This window comes from Typopeltis vanoorti, chromosome 3 (assembly GCF_054136105.1).
Source record: "Typopeltis vanoorti isolate ZY-2024b chromosome 3, IOZ_Tvanoo_1.0, whole genome shotgun sequence".
NCBI lineage: Eukaryota > Metazoa > Arthropoda > Arachnida > Uropygi > Thelyphonidae > Typopeltis > Typopeltis vanoorti.
Window position 1 is genome coordinate 138,171,738 of NC_143551.1, and position 15,634 is coordinate 138,187,371.

At 35.6% G+C, this 15,634-nt stretch overlaps 1 protein-coding gene across 7 annotated transcripts in view; it reads left to right on the forward strand.

The window, feature by feature from the left end:
- LOC150108596 (uncharacterized) overlaps positions 1-15,634 on the forward strand; it is a 220,890-nt gene that overhangs the window by 197,128 nt on the left and 8,128 nt on the right. For 6 of the 7 annotated variants that reach the window (XM_090416039.1, XM_090416038.1, XM_090416042.1 and 3 more), the window contains one exon: positions 3,182-3,286. The exons of the other annotated variant lie outside the window; for it this stretch is intronic. In XM_090416039.1, coding sequence (XP_090272165.1) covers positions 3,182-3,286 — 105 coding nt within the window. The remainder of the gene's footprint in view (positions 1-3,181; positions 3,287-15,634) is intronic. 7 annotated transcript variants of the gene reach the window in all.

Sequence of the window (15,634 nt, forward strand, 5' to 3'; positions counted from 1 at the left end):
GTGAAAAATAAACTTTAAACAGACCCTATAGTATTCAGAATTAAAGATAAGAGGTAATATGACCTGAAATTTTAAAAAAAAGTCTGAAATTCTCTTCATTTTTGTCAAAGATGGAAATAAAATAATAGATACTGTAATCAGACAAACAAAAACGTTTCAGGCAGATGAAATGGTGATAATTGTATGGAGGAGAAACAGGAAAGCCTTATTTAGCAGTTATCCACTCTCCATTCAAAGAACCTCCTTATGCCTGTGCTCATACCCTCCATAAACAGCTTTAATGAATATCCCCTTCACCCATTTTATGAGTTCTTCCACATTAACCCAGTAACAACTTAAATTTAAGTTGGTAAACCTTTACCAACTTAAATGTCTCATTTATATCCTCTCTCTCTTTTCCTCTTATTCACCCAGCTTTGCAAACTGCATTCCCTCAATCTGTCTTCATATCCCAAAGACCAGTTACCACGTTAGTCTTCTCTAGATCCTTTCTGATTTATCCTCATCACCATGGAACCAGGAGACCAAATCGGTGCACAATGCCACCGGACCTCTTATTTCTGCATGTTAAGATTGTTCATACTATTGCCATAATCTGATATGATGACTTCACAACTTGTGGAGCATGACCTCTGAACTTCAGATGCTTGCCCACCACCACTCCAAATTCTACATTGCTTCCTCACAGAAATCTTATATGGCTAGTCATCACCCAAGTGATCACCTCATGATCACATCACATCCTCTGATATGATCAGATCTAAGACTTGATCCTTATGTGCCTTCTGTTACCTACTGCCTATGATAGTTGCTTCTCAATAACTCAGATTAATTTGCCACCTCTTCATTCTAATTGAATTATTATAATTAAAATATCCTGTAATGATCACTCCTTTTGCTCACTGTGCCAGTTTGGCTATACATTTTGGTTCTCACATTCCCTGGCCTCTAGTAACATCCAATTAAGCATCTCATCCTGTCAACCTTTATCTCACACCATATTGTCACCAATATCTTTATATTTGCATCTTCACTTTGCGGGACCATAATTTGCCTACCATCATCCCTCCTCCCTCTGCGTGCCTTTTCTGTTCTCACAAAAAACATTGTATCCTTCCATTTCTGTCAGAATATCATTTATTTCCTTTATTTCTTGATAGCATTCATCCCAGGAGTGCCCCAGGGCTCTGTTTTGTCATCCGTCTTTCTCCTATCTATAGTTTTGCTGAAGATGGTACACTTTATTCCTGCCTCTCATTTGACAAATTTTGCAGTGCTCAAGTTCTAAGCTTCAAAAACGTTTACAATTTGTACCTTAAACAGACGTTTGGGTTATTCTCCAGTGGGTAAGGATAACCTTCAGTTACCAAAACAGTCTGCCTTCATGCAAAAAGATCTTAATATCCTCACCCATGTGATATTATACAAATTGCAAAACAGGATCGAATCTCTGTTCTCAGATTGGCATCTACCTCTAGTTTTTCCTTTTATATTATATATGATGCATCACACCAGTTCCCTCCTGAGTCTCTAAATATCTCAATATTCTTTTCTCCTCAACATGCTACTTTCCATCTACTAACTCTCTACAAATTGCAAATCAATAAACCTGAGAATATGGTTTTCATGTTTGGAGTGCTGCACCAAGTACCTCCTTAAAATTTCTTGATGCTGCATAAAGAGCAGTCTGATTGAACAATTGTCCCTTTCTCAATGATTGCTTCATCTGCTATCTAGCAGATGGTTTGTTTCAGCCTTATGTCTCTGCTGTTACTTTATATAGGCACATGGGTGTTGTGCAGCCAAACTATCATTCATCATTCTGCTTTCTATAGCTTGTTGAAACACAAGCGTCTGACCATTTCTATAGTCAAAGCACAAATTATTCGAACACACCTCTCTCCTCTTTCATTCTGACTACCTCTATTCTTGGCTACAGCTTTCTCCATGAAGTATTCTCTACTGACTAACCTACATTTCCTTTAAATAAATGGATTTCTCTTCTCTTATTCTTGCCTGTGCACAGCATCATTGTTATAGGTTGTGCATTATCTTGTTTAAGATATATAAACAATGTCAAGATGTCATGTGAAAATCCATTAGGATTGTATAGGTATCCCTCGATTAACGCAGTTAATTAATCCCTCGATGTTACCGCGTATATCAAATCAAATCTAATAATCAATGGTAAAAATTACAATTCGTCCATGATCGATTACTGTATTAATAATTCGTTTTGTATGGTACTCTTTTAGGAAAGATAAAAAATGAATGCAAAGTAATGTTTAATAAATACTTGTACTTACATTATTTACTGCAATTTTTTTTATCAAAAGAAGTTATCAAGAGTCGTTTGAACAGTTTTAGTTTTTTTCCTTATAGGCATAAATTCTATGATAACAAGCAAAATGACTCTCCAGATCTCGGCAAACAAGCAATAAAACATAAAGAAAAAACGCTGCAAATATAATACGTGATAGTAAAAATTAAGTGGATATTGAATCCAACATTATTTCATAGCCGAATATAGAAACTACAAAGTTTTGTGCTGAATATATAGAAACTATAAAAGTTTTGGCAGATGCAAGCATAAGCAACCTTATGGGCAACTCGTAAAGGTGGAGTAAGCTCCAGATCACTTTCCTTAGTATTTTCCATAATGTAAAGCACATCTCCTAGAGGACATGTATGATAAATAAGCCTTTGGCTCTCTATTTCAGTAATACATGATGGTTTATTTATTTTCAGTTACAATCTAGAAATTATTGAACAAAGAATAAAAAAAAAAAAAAAAAACTAAATCATACTATACTGACATCGGAGGTCGCGATAGCTCTCAGATACAATTTACTGTCAAATATCACAAATCTTTATATAACGTGTTAAACCAAACTAACAGCAAAAAAACAGTGTGGAATATCACTCATAACATATGAATGCACAGCTACTCATGACCTCCAAGCTACACACTGAATTGTGTAAGAATATTTATGTTAAACATTTTGCATGTATCTGTCAGATCAGCTGCGAGCTCCACAGGGTTAAAGGCGCGTTAATCAAATCTCGCATTAAGCAAGGGATACCTGTATAGAAATCTTTTAAAGCTAATTGAACTGCGTCGTATATAGGAGATAACAATTTACTGTTTTTGTTAATGAAATATCCTTCAATGCCATTTCAGGTTGGTCATCCTTTTCTTGTGTGCCACATTCCTTGTTTATCGAGTTACCCTTTTATACCAAATGATGTCATTAGAGGAGGCCTTACATCCGCTTCCCAGTACTAGGTGAGATGAATTTTAAATATAAAATGAAACAATGTATTGCTGTTAAATGGACATAAACAGGTCATTTGTATACAACAGATTAGGTTTTTTTTTTTCTTTACAATTTTCTAATATGGTTGGCAAGTGCATCAAGTTGTTGAATTAAACATCAGATCACTAAGGTGGTACTGGTCAAAATAACCAACTTGAGTTTCTTTGTGAGTGTGAGAATGCTTGTAGCAGACAAAACAACTGATACCTAATGGATTTAGTGATAATTCTAAGTAGTAATATAGCCAAAGCTTTTTTTTACAAGGAAAGGTTCAGTATATTCTGATATAATAATTCCCCCACCTCTAAAAATTTTGTCATGAGAAAATATGCAAAAGTTTAAATTTTCAGCCAGCAGCATGTATTTAAATACCATAGGTGTGAAGATTTCTTTCAGAAATGGCAAGTAATGCATCTGAGAATATATTATCTACTTTGAAGTTTTCTATCAAAATAGTATTTTAAGGACATTATCACAGCTTTTATTGCATACATTTCATGATCTGATCAAGTTTGTTTCAGTTTTCAAAAACTGAAAATTAACACTGCAGTTTAATGTCTGTGCAAAATTGTTCGTTTGGTATTGGTATTTTTTCTGGGCCTCCATGGAATTTCTATTGCACGAGGTCAGGCTCTCAGACCACAATTTGTATCATGCTAGCCTTGAATGCATTCAGCATTTTAGCACCCCCCCCCCAACTCTTGTATTTCATTCATTCATTCACCACTTGCCATGGAAAAAAAAAAAAAATCTCCTTCCTTACACACATCACCCTTTATGAGGTTTCCAAGGATGACCTCTCATTTTCCCATCTATTACCCTATGCATTATCTCATATACCAATCAGATACTCCTCTCACTAAATTGTATGTTTCATATCACCTCTTCCTCTGTCATCCAAACTCTGTAGAGCACATTCCCTTAGATTAGTATTACTCGACATTCGAGAATCCTGAGATCTTAGTCACTTGCCTCTGTGCATTCTTTCAGAAGGTGACCAAATCTGGGTTCAGAATCCAGATGTGGCCCAATTAATGTATTATACACTAAAACCACCTCCTTATCCCTGCTTAGTATTCATGGCAGCAGTTATCTAGGTAATCTTCACCCTTTTGTAATGCATCTCCTGAACTTTGGCTTTCTTCCCCCCCCCCCCCCACATACACCAAGAGAAAAGAGAGAGATTCCTTGCCTCATCTGTCACCTAGAACCAAGTTCCTCTAGCACAATATAACTTTTGTCTTCAGTGGACAAAGTGGCATGACTTTATTAACACTGTTTTTATATCCCATTCATTTCACTTACTGTTCCATTGCATAAAGGTGGTGATAAAGCTTTAGCTTAAAATTATAGACCAATCTGTATATCTGGAGTTGTGGTGAAGGTACTTGAGAGATTGGTAAGAAGTAGGATACAAAATTGGTTGATAACAGCAGTATTCTCTCTGGTTATCAACATGGGTTCATTAAGAGGAGATCATGTTTTACTAAGTTATGTACTATAACAAGATGGCAAATACCTTAGACAGGGAAGATGCATGTACAGTAGTGTACTTAGATTTTGCAAAAACTTTTGATAGACTGCCACACGACAAACCGTTAAATAAATTGAAACAGATGGGATTGGATAACTGACTTTTGAGTCGGATTAGTGACTGGCTGTCAGATAAGTATCAGAAAATTGTATATGGGGGTGCAGTATCCCAAAAGAGGAAGGTCACTAGTGGTGGACCACAGGGGTCAGTTTTTGAACCATTGTTCAATTTATATGTTAATGATATTGGAATGGGTTTAACTAGTGATATACAGCCATCTTCAGATGATGCAAAATTGAGGTGAGCAATGCAGAGTCAAGTGGATGTTATGGCATCATAACATGACTTGAATAGATTGCATGAATGGGCAAGTAAGTGGAACACTCAGTTCAATGTTGCAAAGTGTAAGGTTTTGAGATTTGGTAAGCAACAATGGGATGCAAAGCACACTTGGTAGAGAAACTTTAAAGGAAGTAGAGGAGATGAGATATCTAGGAGTGATGGTGGACAAGGATCTGAAATTCAGGGGCCATATTACACAACTTGTGAAAACTAAGTGACTAAATCTGATTTTGTCACCATGTAAACCAAGTATGTTAGAAAGGGTCCATAGAAGATTCACAAAGGTTGTCAGAGAGTAAGAGGACAGATTGAGAGAAGTTGCAAAGCCTCATGAATGGGAGGAAGAGGAGGATATGATTTGAGACATAAGCTAGTCAGGGTTTGTTATCAGATTGACATGGAAGAGATTTTTCATAGAATGAGAGAGGGGGATAGAACAAGAGGCCATTGCTGAAAACTGTATATGGAGGGTGTGAGCAGAGCAGTGAGGAGAAGGTTCTTTGCTTGGAGAGTGGTTGATGAGTGGAATGCATTGCCTGAGTGTTGTGAATGTAGACACATTGAATCAGTTTAAGCATGATTGGATGACTATTGTACACAATGCTCTTACGATGATTCTGACTCCATGGAAATCAGATGATGATAATAATTTGCTTGGAGAATAAACAAACATTTAGAAGTGGGAATAAAAAAAAAAGTCAAAATTTAACTTCAGTTCTCATTTGTTGTGATGCTGCATCAATTGATGTGCTTCAATTAGTATATATTTTTAAAGTATGCACACTCAATCAAGTGTTCACCATATATCCAAACCTTCATGTTTTTTATTTCTTTGTTTTCCAGCATGGGTACATGCTGGAACTTCTTTAATGAAGTGCATAGCATAGATAACAAATGAAAAATATAAGCATAATTTGTTATAGAACTCAGCATACAGTGCTAAAAATAAGCTTTGCAGAGAGTGTTTGTAACTAAGAGTAGGAACAATTATACGTATTTGCCAAAACTAGGGATTTTGCATAATCATTCTATTCAAACACTTTCCAATGTAACCATGTAGCATTACAGCAAGCCACTGGCTGAAAAATTCAAACTTCCATTTTTTTTCTGAATAATACTTTGTTTATATTAACAGATAAATTATTAGTATTCAGGATTGCTCTGGAGTCACTAATCACAAGAAGTTCACCAGTGGCGGCCCATACATAAGCACTGCGACACTGCAGCACCCCCAAGGAAAAAATGAAATTTTGTCTGTGTTTATAAATAATAACAATGCAATACAATATATTAAAGGTTACAGCTTATGTTTTGATATTGATTGAATAGTTAATTGGAATTGTTCGATGAACTATTTTTTGTAAATTTTATTTTGTTAAAATAACATATAATTATTTATTCATTATAGATACAAGGCTGAATTATGATGAGTGTCACTGTTGAAAATATGAAAAGGATTATATATTTTCAATTATCGTTACATGAAACAAATGCACTGCGATCTAACGCCGATATTCGTTTGCGCTTGTCATTGCTATTGATACGAAAATTTTATCATTGGTGTTTGTTCGTGGTGAGGATGGAATATTTTTAATAAAGCAATTTTTTAATATGTAAATTTATTTATTAATAAATTCGTTACTGATTAAGAAAATTTTTTTTTAATTTTATTTTTTTATAAATCCTTTTGCAACTTCCAGAGATGGCCTCTCATTTTTTTTTCTCCCCTATCATAAGCAAAATCTCCCCAATGTCAATCTGGTCAGTACTTCTCAACAGCTTAAATGTCTGAATCATATCATTCATTCTTCAACCACCAAGTTACACATCACTTTCCTCATACATATTTTGCAGTCATATCTTTTATATGCCTTCATCCCTTTCAAATCCTAGTGATCTGATCTGAGCATAGTAATCCAGATATGGTTCTGATCAGGACATTATTATAATGGAGCCACCACCCTCTCATCTCTGCTAGTTGATGTCCTTCTCACTATTGCAGCAATCCTCTTGTTTTCACTACATTTGAAATAAGTTATACGAACTTTAAATGTATATTGACACACTGCACAGTCCCATGCCTTTTCTACCTCTTCCAGCATTGTTCCACAATAGAGGAGGCAGCCTCTCATCTGTGGATCCCAAATTTTAAACCTTACATTTCACTACTTTAAAATGGCATCCTCATTTATACATCAACCTCTCCAGCTTATTAAATCCTCCTGAAGGGCTGCAACATCTGCATGTCTCCCTGTAGTCCAGTGAGAATATTGTAAATATGAAGGTTAAACAGTAAAGGTCCCAGTTTCTGAGCTGTGTGAATCCCAGTCATAACCTTCCTTCTCCTAATGTTGTTTCTCCACACACAACCTATAGCAACAAATTTCCAACCAATCCATTAATCTGATATCTCTATCCATATACCACAGCATAAATTTGATTATGTAATATCCTATCAAATATCATTTGCAAAATCCATAAAAAAGTAGGATATACCTTTCCTTAGCAGTAACTCCAGTTACTTTCTTTTTTTTTTTTTTTAAAAAGTAACTATTGAAAAATGAGTGCCTCTTAACAAATCCATACTGACTTCATAGTTATTATTCATCTGCTGAATTCAGTATACAAGCTGTTATTTCTTCCACCCTTATACGGTGGCAATATCTTTCCTTCATTCTACTTCTTAGGAACTTCCCAGTTTTTCATTAAACAGACAGGTCAGTTCTCTAGCACATTCCCTTTAAAAAAAAAGGTGGCAAAATCTCTTTCATTAAGTACTACTGTCATAATACTTAATATTTGAAATACATCCTCTTCATGCACCTCTTAAACCTTCCTTTCCCCATACCTCCTAGGGATAAAACCTTTTGCAGGAAAGAAATACCCTAATAAATCATTAAACAGCTCTTCTATGTCATCTGTATTGATCACTTGACCACATTCTCACTCTAAGGGACAAATTGTGCATTGTCATTTCTCCTTCTACTGGCCACATATGGAAAAGAATTCCTAGCAATTTTTCTTGGATCATATTACTAATCTCCTTGTATTTCAATTTTACTTTTCTTACTGTACTAGTAATTTTCCTAACTTGAGCCTTATATTTCTCACATAACTTCTCTCCACCTGTTTTTTACATTCTTTTCTATAATCTTTTACTTGTAGGTAGTTTGATTCCCCTGGTCAACTCACCAACTGGAGCAAGGATGGGATCTCCACAATCAGATCCTCTAGCACTATGACCAAATCTAAAACTTGATCTTAGTGTTCCATCCACCATATCTTACATGATATGGTGGATTACTTAATACTTGAGGAACACATTTGTTCCTCAAGTATTCTAGAAACTTGAATCATTTATTACTTGTATGTGTTTCCTGTGCTCAATTTATATTGCTATAGTTAAAAACTAAGAACACCATAATAATCTTGTGCACTTGCCAAAACAATTTGCCTAAACCTTTCCTGCTCATCTTTAACATTCTCTTGCCTATAGCATCATTCCCATTATATTCTTTCCTGCCCATACTACTTCACATCCTCAAAGCCTTCAGTGGTATAATTCTCTACCTTGAGAGGACAACTCATAAGTAATATGCAGTCACAGGGTGAAGCATGGCCTTTACCAAAGTGTTTTCCTCAATTCTGTTTGCTGGAACATGCACATATTACTACTTAAATGTATTTTTATCTAATTTGAAATAGAAACATGCATTTTCAAATTGTGCTTATCCCTATTAATTCTGAAGGCTTAGGAACTTTTTTTTTATTCTTCTGCAATGCTATTTTATGATTAACATAGGCTACAGATGTTTCACATAGCACATGGAAACCAACATTGCAGATCTGTCTGTTGTCAAAACATTTTTCTGTTGAAAAAGGAAGGGCCAGCAGTATAAAGAACATTACTTTTCACAGTTGTAGAGTCGCATGTCATTTGTGTACCAGACATTATTAAAACAGCACACTTTGTGATTCACTTATATCAGTTAAACTAGACATGAGTCTACCTGTCCATGAATGTTTTGCAGAAAAATTTTGAATAGAAAATGAATTTCTTAAATCTTCTAATCATGCTCCTACAATTTTGTTTCCTGTTACAATAACTAGTAGCAGGCTTGCTCATGACAATGAACACTTGATGCAATTTCTGCATTGTTAGCCTCTTCTCTGGGGTCAACACATTAATGAGCTATTTGACATGAACTACAGCATGCTATTTTACCAATCACATTGAGTGCACATGCACACTCTAAATACTCTCACTTTGTGTAAGTTTCCAACAGCTAACACAGTTCAGGTTTTGAAGCATGTTTTCATGGAATGTGCTATTTGTACAGAAAACACTTTGGTATTTTATATTTTAATTCAAATATAACATATTATATAATATTATTTATATGTTGCGTTTTCATTTTTGAAGGTGTTAGCCTGGCTAACATGAACCAACCCAGTTAAGCCATCCCATATTGTAAAAAATATGCTTGGCATCTATCTTTATTTTGTCAATCTTTGGACAAGGCTATGTCTGTCTCTGTCACACCCATTCACTGATGCTTCTGACATATAGGGGGAGGGGAATGCATTATCGCCATTCCTTTCCATACATATGCTTCCCCCCCCCCCCCCAGACTTCTCAGTTACTATCCAGATGAGGCCATCTCTACTGTTTTTAATTTGGCAATGATGGATATGTGCAACTCTAGAACTGAAAAGTTATAGTATAGTTATAGTATTGCCTTGTAAACTACTTCATTTTTCAGGTTTTAATGATGGTGTGTTTCAAAACTTCAAGGGCAGGAAAAGATACAGCATTAGTAACTTCAAAAGTCAAGGAATATATGCCAACTTTAGCAGAAAAAGAAAGTGGTTAACTGCAAAATGCATTATGTTCTGTTATGATAAAATGATATCATAACAGTTTATCAACTGTTATGATAAACTATGCTAGAATAAAAAAAACCATCGTTTATTCTTTAAAATCAAATATTTTATTATTGATCCCATACACGAGAAGTCAAAGGACCTATAAGCACATTAGCGTTGTGTCTTGGGTGCAGGTGAGGACTTAGAAATTTATTGAATTTTTTTTTTTTGAAGAATCGCAGGTTGTAGTTTTTTGGAAATACTTCTTGTGACTTTTCCAGAGGACAGAGGTAATGGAATAAAAGAGAAAAGTAGGTTTGTGTTTGCAGTTGCACAGTAAAGGGGATACTAGGCAGCTAATTGCTTTTTTATTAACAGGTGCAACAGAAAGTGAAGGAATGATGGTTGCCAGTTCAGTGGAGCAATGACCATTGCTCCACTGAACTGAATTGAAATACATGGAGAATAGACACAGATCTGAAACAGTATCTTTGCAATTGAAGTGAATCTGTAGGAAAGAGATCATCTATGAGCTGAATTGTTCTACTCTGGAAAGTGTCAAGAATTTTTAGCAAAGTTTTAGGTGCTCACTCCAAACATGAGCAGTATTCTAACCATGGGTGGATTTGGGATTTTTACATTAAGAATTGGTTGGGTGTAAAATAGCATCTTGAACGAAAGCACCTAGTTTCGTTGGAAGCTATTACTGTGATTGTGTTTGTGCCAGTAGAAGCTGGAGGTGAATGTTAGTCCAAGTAGAGGAGATCTGATCTTGTCTAGTGATTCATACATATTCCTGAATGTGAGCTGTGATTTCTTTTGTGATAGAAGAGGCAAAATTGAATTTTGGTGGCATTGAACATGACAATCTGGTCCTTGCCCCATTGAAGGATAGTATGTAGATCAATGCTTAAGGCACTAGTTGTAAATGATCTTGATGCTTGGGATATCTGTGCACTGCATGCTAGCAATCTAATTATGATGGGTAGCAAGTAGACCAAAGGATAGCAGTTTTGCAGACTTCAATGCCATACATGATCAAAAGCTCTGAAAATGTCAAAAGCAACAGCACAAGTTTTGCCATGCACTTTCCATTGCACATGTCCAGTGGTAGGTAACATAAGCTAAGAGGTCAGCAGTGGATCTTGAATGGTTGCTGATTAACTCAAGGGCCTGTAGGTAGTGGAGAAGTTGGCAGTTGATGACTTTCTCCATTATTTTGGAGAGGAGTGAGCTGATAGCAATGCCATGAAATGTATGAACATAATCAGATTTTACTTTGCATTTAAAGTATTGTATGCCCACAGTTCATAGAACTGGGTCTGGCAGATTGCCAAGAATAGTCAATTGAAGCTGAAGCGGAGAAAAGAAAAAAAGGGTATATGAATTGGTCATCAGCATACAAAATCATGTGCTTTATACATAAAATTTCCAATTGTTATTCCAACAAGCAAAATAGATACCACTTTAAAAACTACAATGTTCATAAAAAAAAAAGTTAACTTTCTAATGTGTAATAATAAACTCATCCCACAAGATGGATTGATTACGCTATTATCAGAATGGATTCTCTTTCTTCTGACGTGTGCACAAGTGTCGAAGGGTTTCCTGTGGGCGTACAGTATAATAACCACTCTTTATCTGCTAAGGTGATAAATAGGTCCTTGAATAGTTGACTGGTTAAATCTTAGTATAACAAACAGTTTATAATTAACTCAGCTGAAGCCTCAGAAGCATAGTACTATTTTGAGGGGGGAGGGGAAACTACAGCAAACTATCTGCTGTAACAAATATTTTTTGTGACTCCTGTAGGTTAGGTTCATCACACTAAGAGTTCACTATATATGAGCATTTGGATCATGTCTTTGCTTTAGTATTGATATAGATGCAGATTATATTAGATTGATATTATCTATGCATGCATCTCATTTTATATAAAACTGCATTAGTAAAAGTTGGATATGTTCATAGGTCCTTGGTGTCATACAAAGTGCCTTAAACTGTGCTCTCACTTGCACATTCTCTGGCAGGAATTCACTTACCCCCTCTTTCTTACTTGTATTCCTTCTGGGGGAAATACAACGAAATCTGTTCTACATTAATTTGGTACAAACACTCCAATTTGTCATATTTCTCTTTCTCCTGTCCAATATACCATAAATGGAATGCCTTCAATCATCATCACATTCAATATACCAAAGACCTGACACCATCCCTCCTGAAACTCTGGTTTTTCATCCTATAAAATATGCAAAATCAGTAGGAAAACATCTGCAATTAATGGACAAGACACTGCTCTCTTAATATCTTCGACATAGATTCCACCCAATCCATCCCTAAAATCACCTTGGGGAGGGAAATTATAGGTATAATCATGTTTGTAAGCACAATCCTATGTGCTTATTCAAACTTGTAGCAAAAGAAGCCTTCTAGTGAGAAATAATCTTTCTTGTGGGCATAATACAGCTTATGGGAATATCTCGATGGCAGTGGAGGAATCAAGTCTAGAGGTTGATAGCAGAAAGACTGGAAATTGAGGATTTGCTAAACAGTGAATGAGTTTAACACAGAGCTTTGTGGAACAGTGAGATTTCCCATAAGTTTTTGAATCCATGGAGGGTCAAATGATGGTAATAGCAATAATGACAACAGTACTTTATATGAGCATTTATATATTCATTTTATCGTGATCATTAAGTGGTACAGTTCAGAATTTCTGAACTGTACCATTTAAGATGGATGCATTTATCATTCAGTGCTGAAGCACAATTTTTTTAGCAGTCATCTGTTTTGAATTCCAGTTAGCTGAAAAAAAAAATCATAAAAAAAAAAAATATATATATATATAGGGCATAATAAATCCACTTGCCCATGGTGAGTATATTTTGCTAGCTGATGATTAGCAGTAGACTGGACAAAATAGAATATTTTTCATTTAATAAAAAATATCATTCCTAAACAAAATGTTTGTACTTTAAGAAAGTATAGATGCTGAATTACTAATTACTTTATGGCACTTTTATTGGCTCATAAGGAAATAGCATTAAAAAAAAATGAGGGACTTGGACAAATATATTTTTTGCATGGCGAGTAGGGTTTGGCATTTGTCAAGTTGTCTGTTTTAAATCTAACACTCTCATGTTATCATATTTTACTTAACATTGATATGCTTATAGGTCTTATGACCTTTCATTAAGAAAGTCAGAGGGTGGAAAAGATAGCTATGCTGTTTTGGGCAGAAATTTCTACATAGGTAAAGATTGATCCCAAACACTGTAGTCAAAAACCCAATGTTCAATGTGCCTTTTGGATTTGCTTTCTCTTGCACATCATCCTGCAGGCATCTGAGAACATTTCGATAAAAATTAAAGCACAACACTTGGAAGTGATTTATCATCATCAGACCTCCATGGAATCAAGATGCAACATGGGAGATCCCACTTCACTCACAGCTCCACTTGGCACTCCCTATGCTCTTGGACAATGCATTCCAGTCACTCACTACATAAAGCACCTTTCACTCCCTGCTCACACCTTCCTAATGCAGCTTCCAGGGATGGACCCTTATTCTTATACCAGCTTAATCCTATCCACTGGACTTCTGCATTCAGCATTCCACCTTAGTCAATCATCTCTAGACCCTCTCTAGTACCTCTTCATCTTTTCAAAAATTGGGTGACCCAAATCTATGTAGTTATCAATATGTGGCCTGATCAAAGCCCTTATACAATGGAACTATAATCTCCTTACTTCTACATGTCGGTGTCCTCCACATCGCCATAATCTGTTGTGCTCTCCTCACAATTTTAGCATTGTTTCCTAAATTTTAGGTCCTTTTATCTGCCATCATCCCCAGATCTCTTATCTCCACTTCCTTTAAGATGTCTCCATTTGCATACTTTACATCTCACCTTTGCTTCTCAAATTTTAAAACCTTACACTTTGCAACATTGAAGTGGCAATTACTACTTGCTCATTCACCCAGTCTGTTCAAGTCCTCTTGCAAAACCACATTGTCATAGTTCTTCCCAACTTTGCATCATCAGCAGCATAATCACCATTCAGACCTTTCCCAATATTGTTAACACATACAAGTTAAACCAGCAAGTCAAGCAGTGCCCCATCTCTAAAATAAAAAAAACACGAGGTACTTTGCTAGTGATTTCTCCTCTGTGATATCTTTCCCCATACATATCTTGCTGACACCTATTGGACAGCCACTCTAACACATTAATCTCCTATTCAATCCCATTCCAATCTAATTAGCAGTTTGTCATGTGGTAGTTTATCAAAGGCCTTCACAAAATCTAAATATACCACTGTATGCATCTTCCTTGTCCAATGCATTTGTCACCTTGTTATAATATGTGTTATAACAACCTTATTGTTTCACTTTTCTGCTTAAGTCCTCATATGGCTATAATAAATTTAGTTTAATCCTTTATCCAAGTGTGAGCAAACAAAGTTTATGCCTAAAAGTATCTTCAGGGGGGGAACAACACCTTGCAAAGGTGGAGCAAGCTACCAACACTCCTGTCTCAATATCTCTCATAATGCAAAACACATCTCCTTGCAGATATGTCTAATATTATGCATTAAGGGAAGGGCCACTACCCAGACTAGTTTCGACCTTTATTGAGGTCTCTTCAGTGGGAGCTAGGCCCAAATGGAGATACCAGCCAGAAGCATTAGCAGGTCATCTCTACCTATAGGAGTTGCCAATTGGTGTGCCACCTTTTTAATAAACTACTCTGGAGAAAGATGTTGAAAGTTTATTTTTCACTTGGTTAGAATATAATAAATTTAGTTTAATCCTTTATCCAAGTGTGAGCAAACAATGTTTGCACCTGAAAGTATCTTCAGGACTGGGGGAAAGGTGGTATATAACACCAGGACTTCAACCTCATATGGCTAGTAACCACTCAACTGATCACTTTTATGGTTACTCACACTTCTGAAATGATCAAATCTAATACACTTGATCCTTGTTACCTTCTAAGGACAAACTCTCACCTTTGATATTGCCTGGCGTTTGAGATTCCATGCTCATGCAAATTATCTTACTTTGGACAGACAGGTAGGTCTGTTCAGAAACGCATCTCAGAACATCAAGACCACATCTGTCTTTTTAAACTGCAGAAATCTGGCCTCTCTCAACACGGAATTGAAAATCTACACCATAGGATCCATTGGGAAAAGTCTAAACTTTTACATAGATCTTTATATAAACATGAATGTTTATACAAAGAAAGTTCTAAAGCCCTACTACACAGATCAAACTTAAACCGCAATGACGTTATTACTATTCCTAAAGTATGGGAAATTGTCATACAAAATTGCGTTAATTTTTTTACTTCTGTAGCACGTTATGCACGTTTAATGAGATTCTATTGTAATGAAAAGAAATTTAATGAGATTCTACTGTAGTGATGTCCTAAGATACTTAGAATGAAATATTTACAATTAAATAATTTTCACTGTGGTTAATACGTGTGTTTCTTTTAATTATGTTCGCACCACAGGTTTTGTTATTTAAAAAAATAACAAAGCACTTGAAACTGCCTCAGGCAATCCA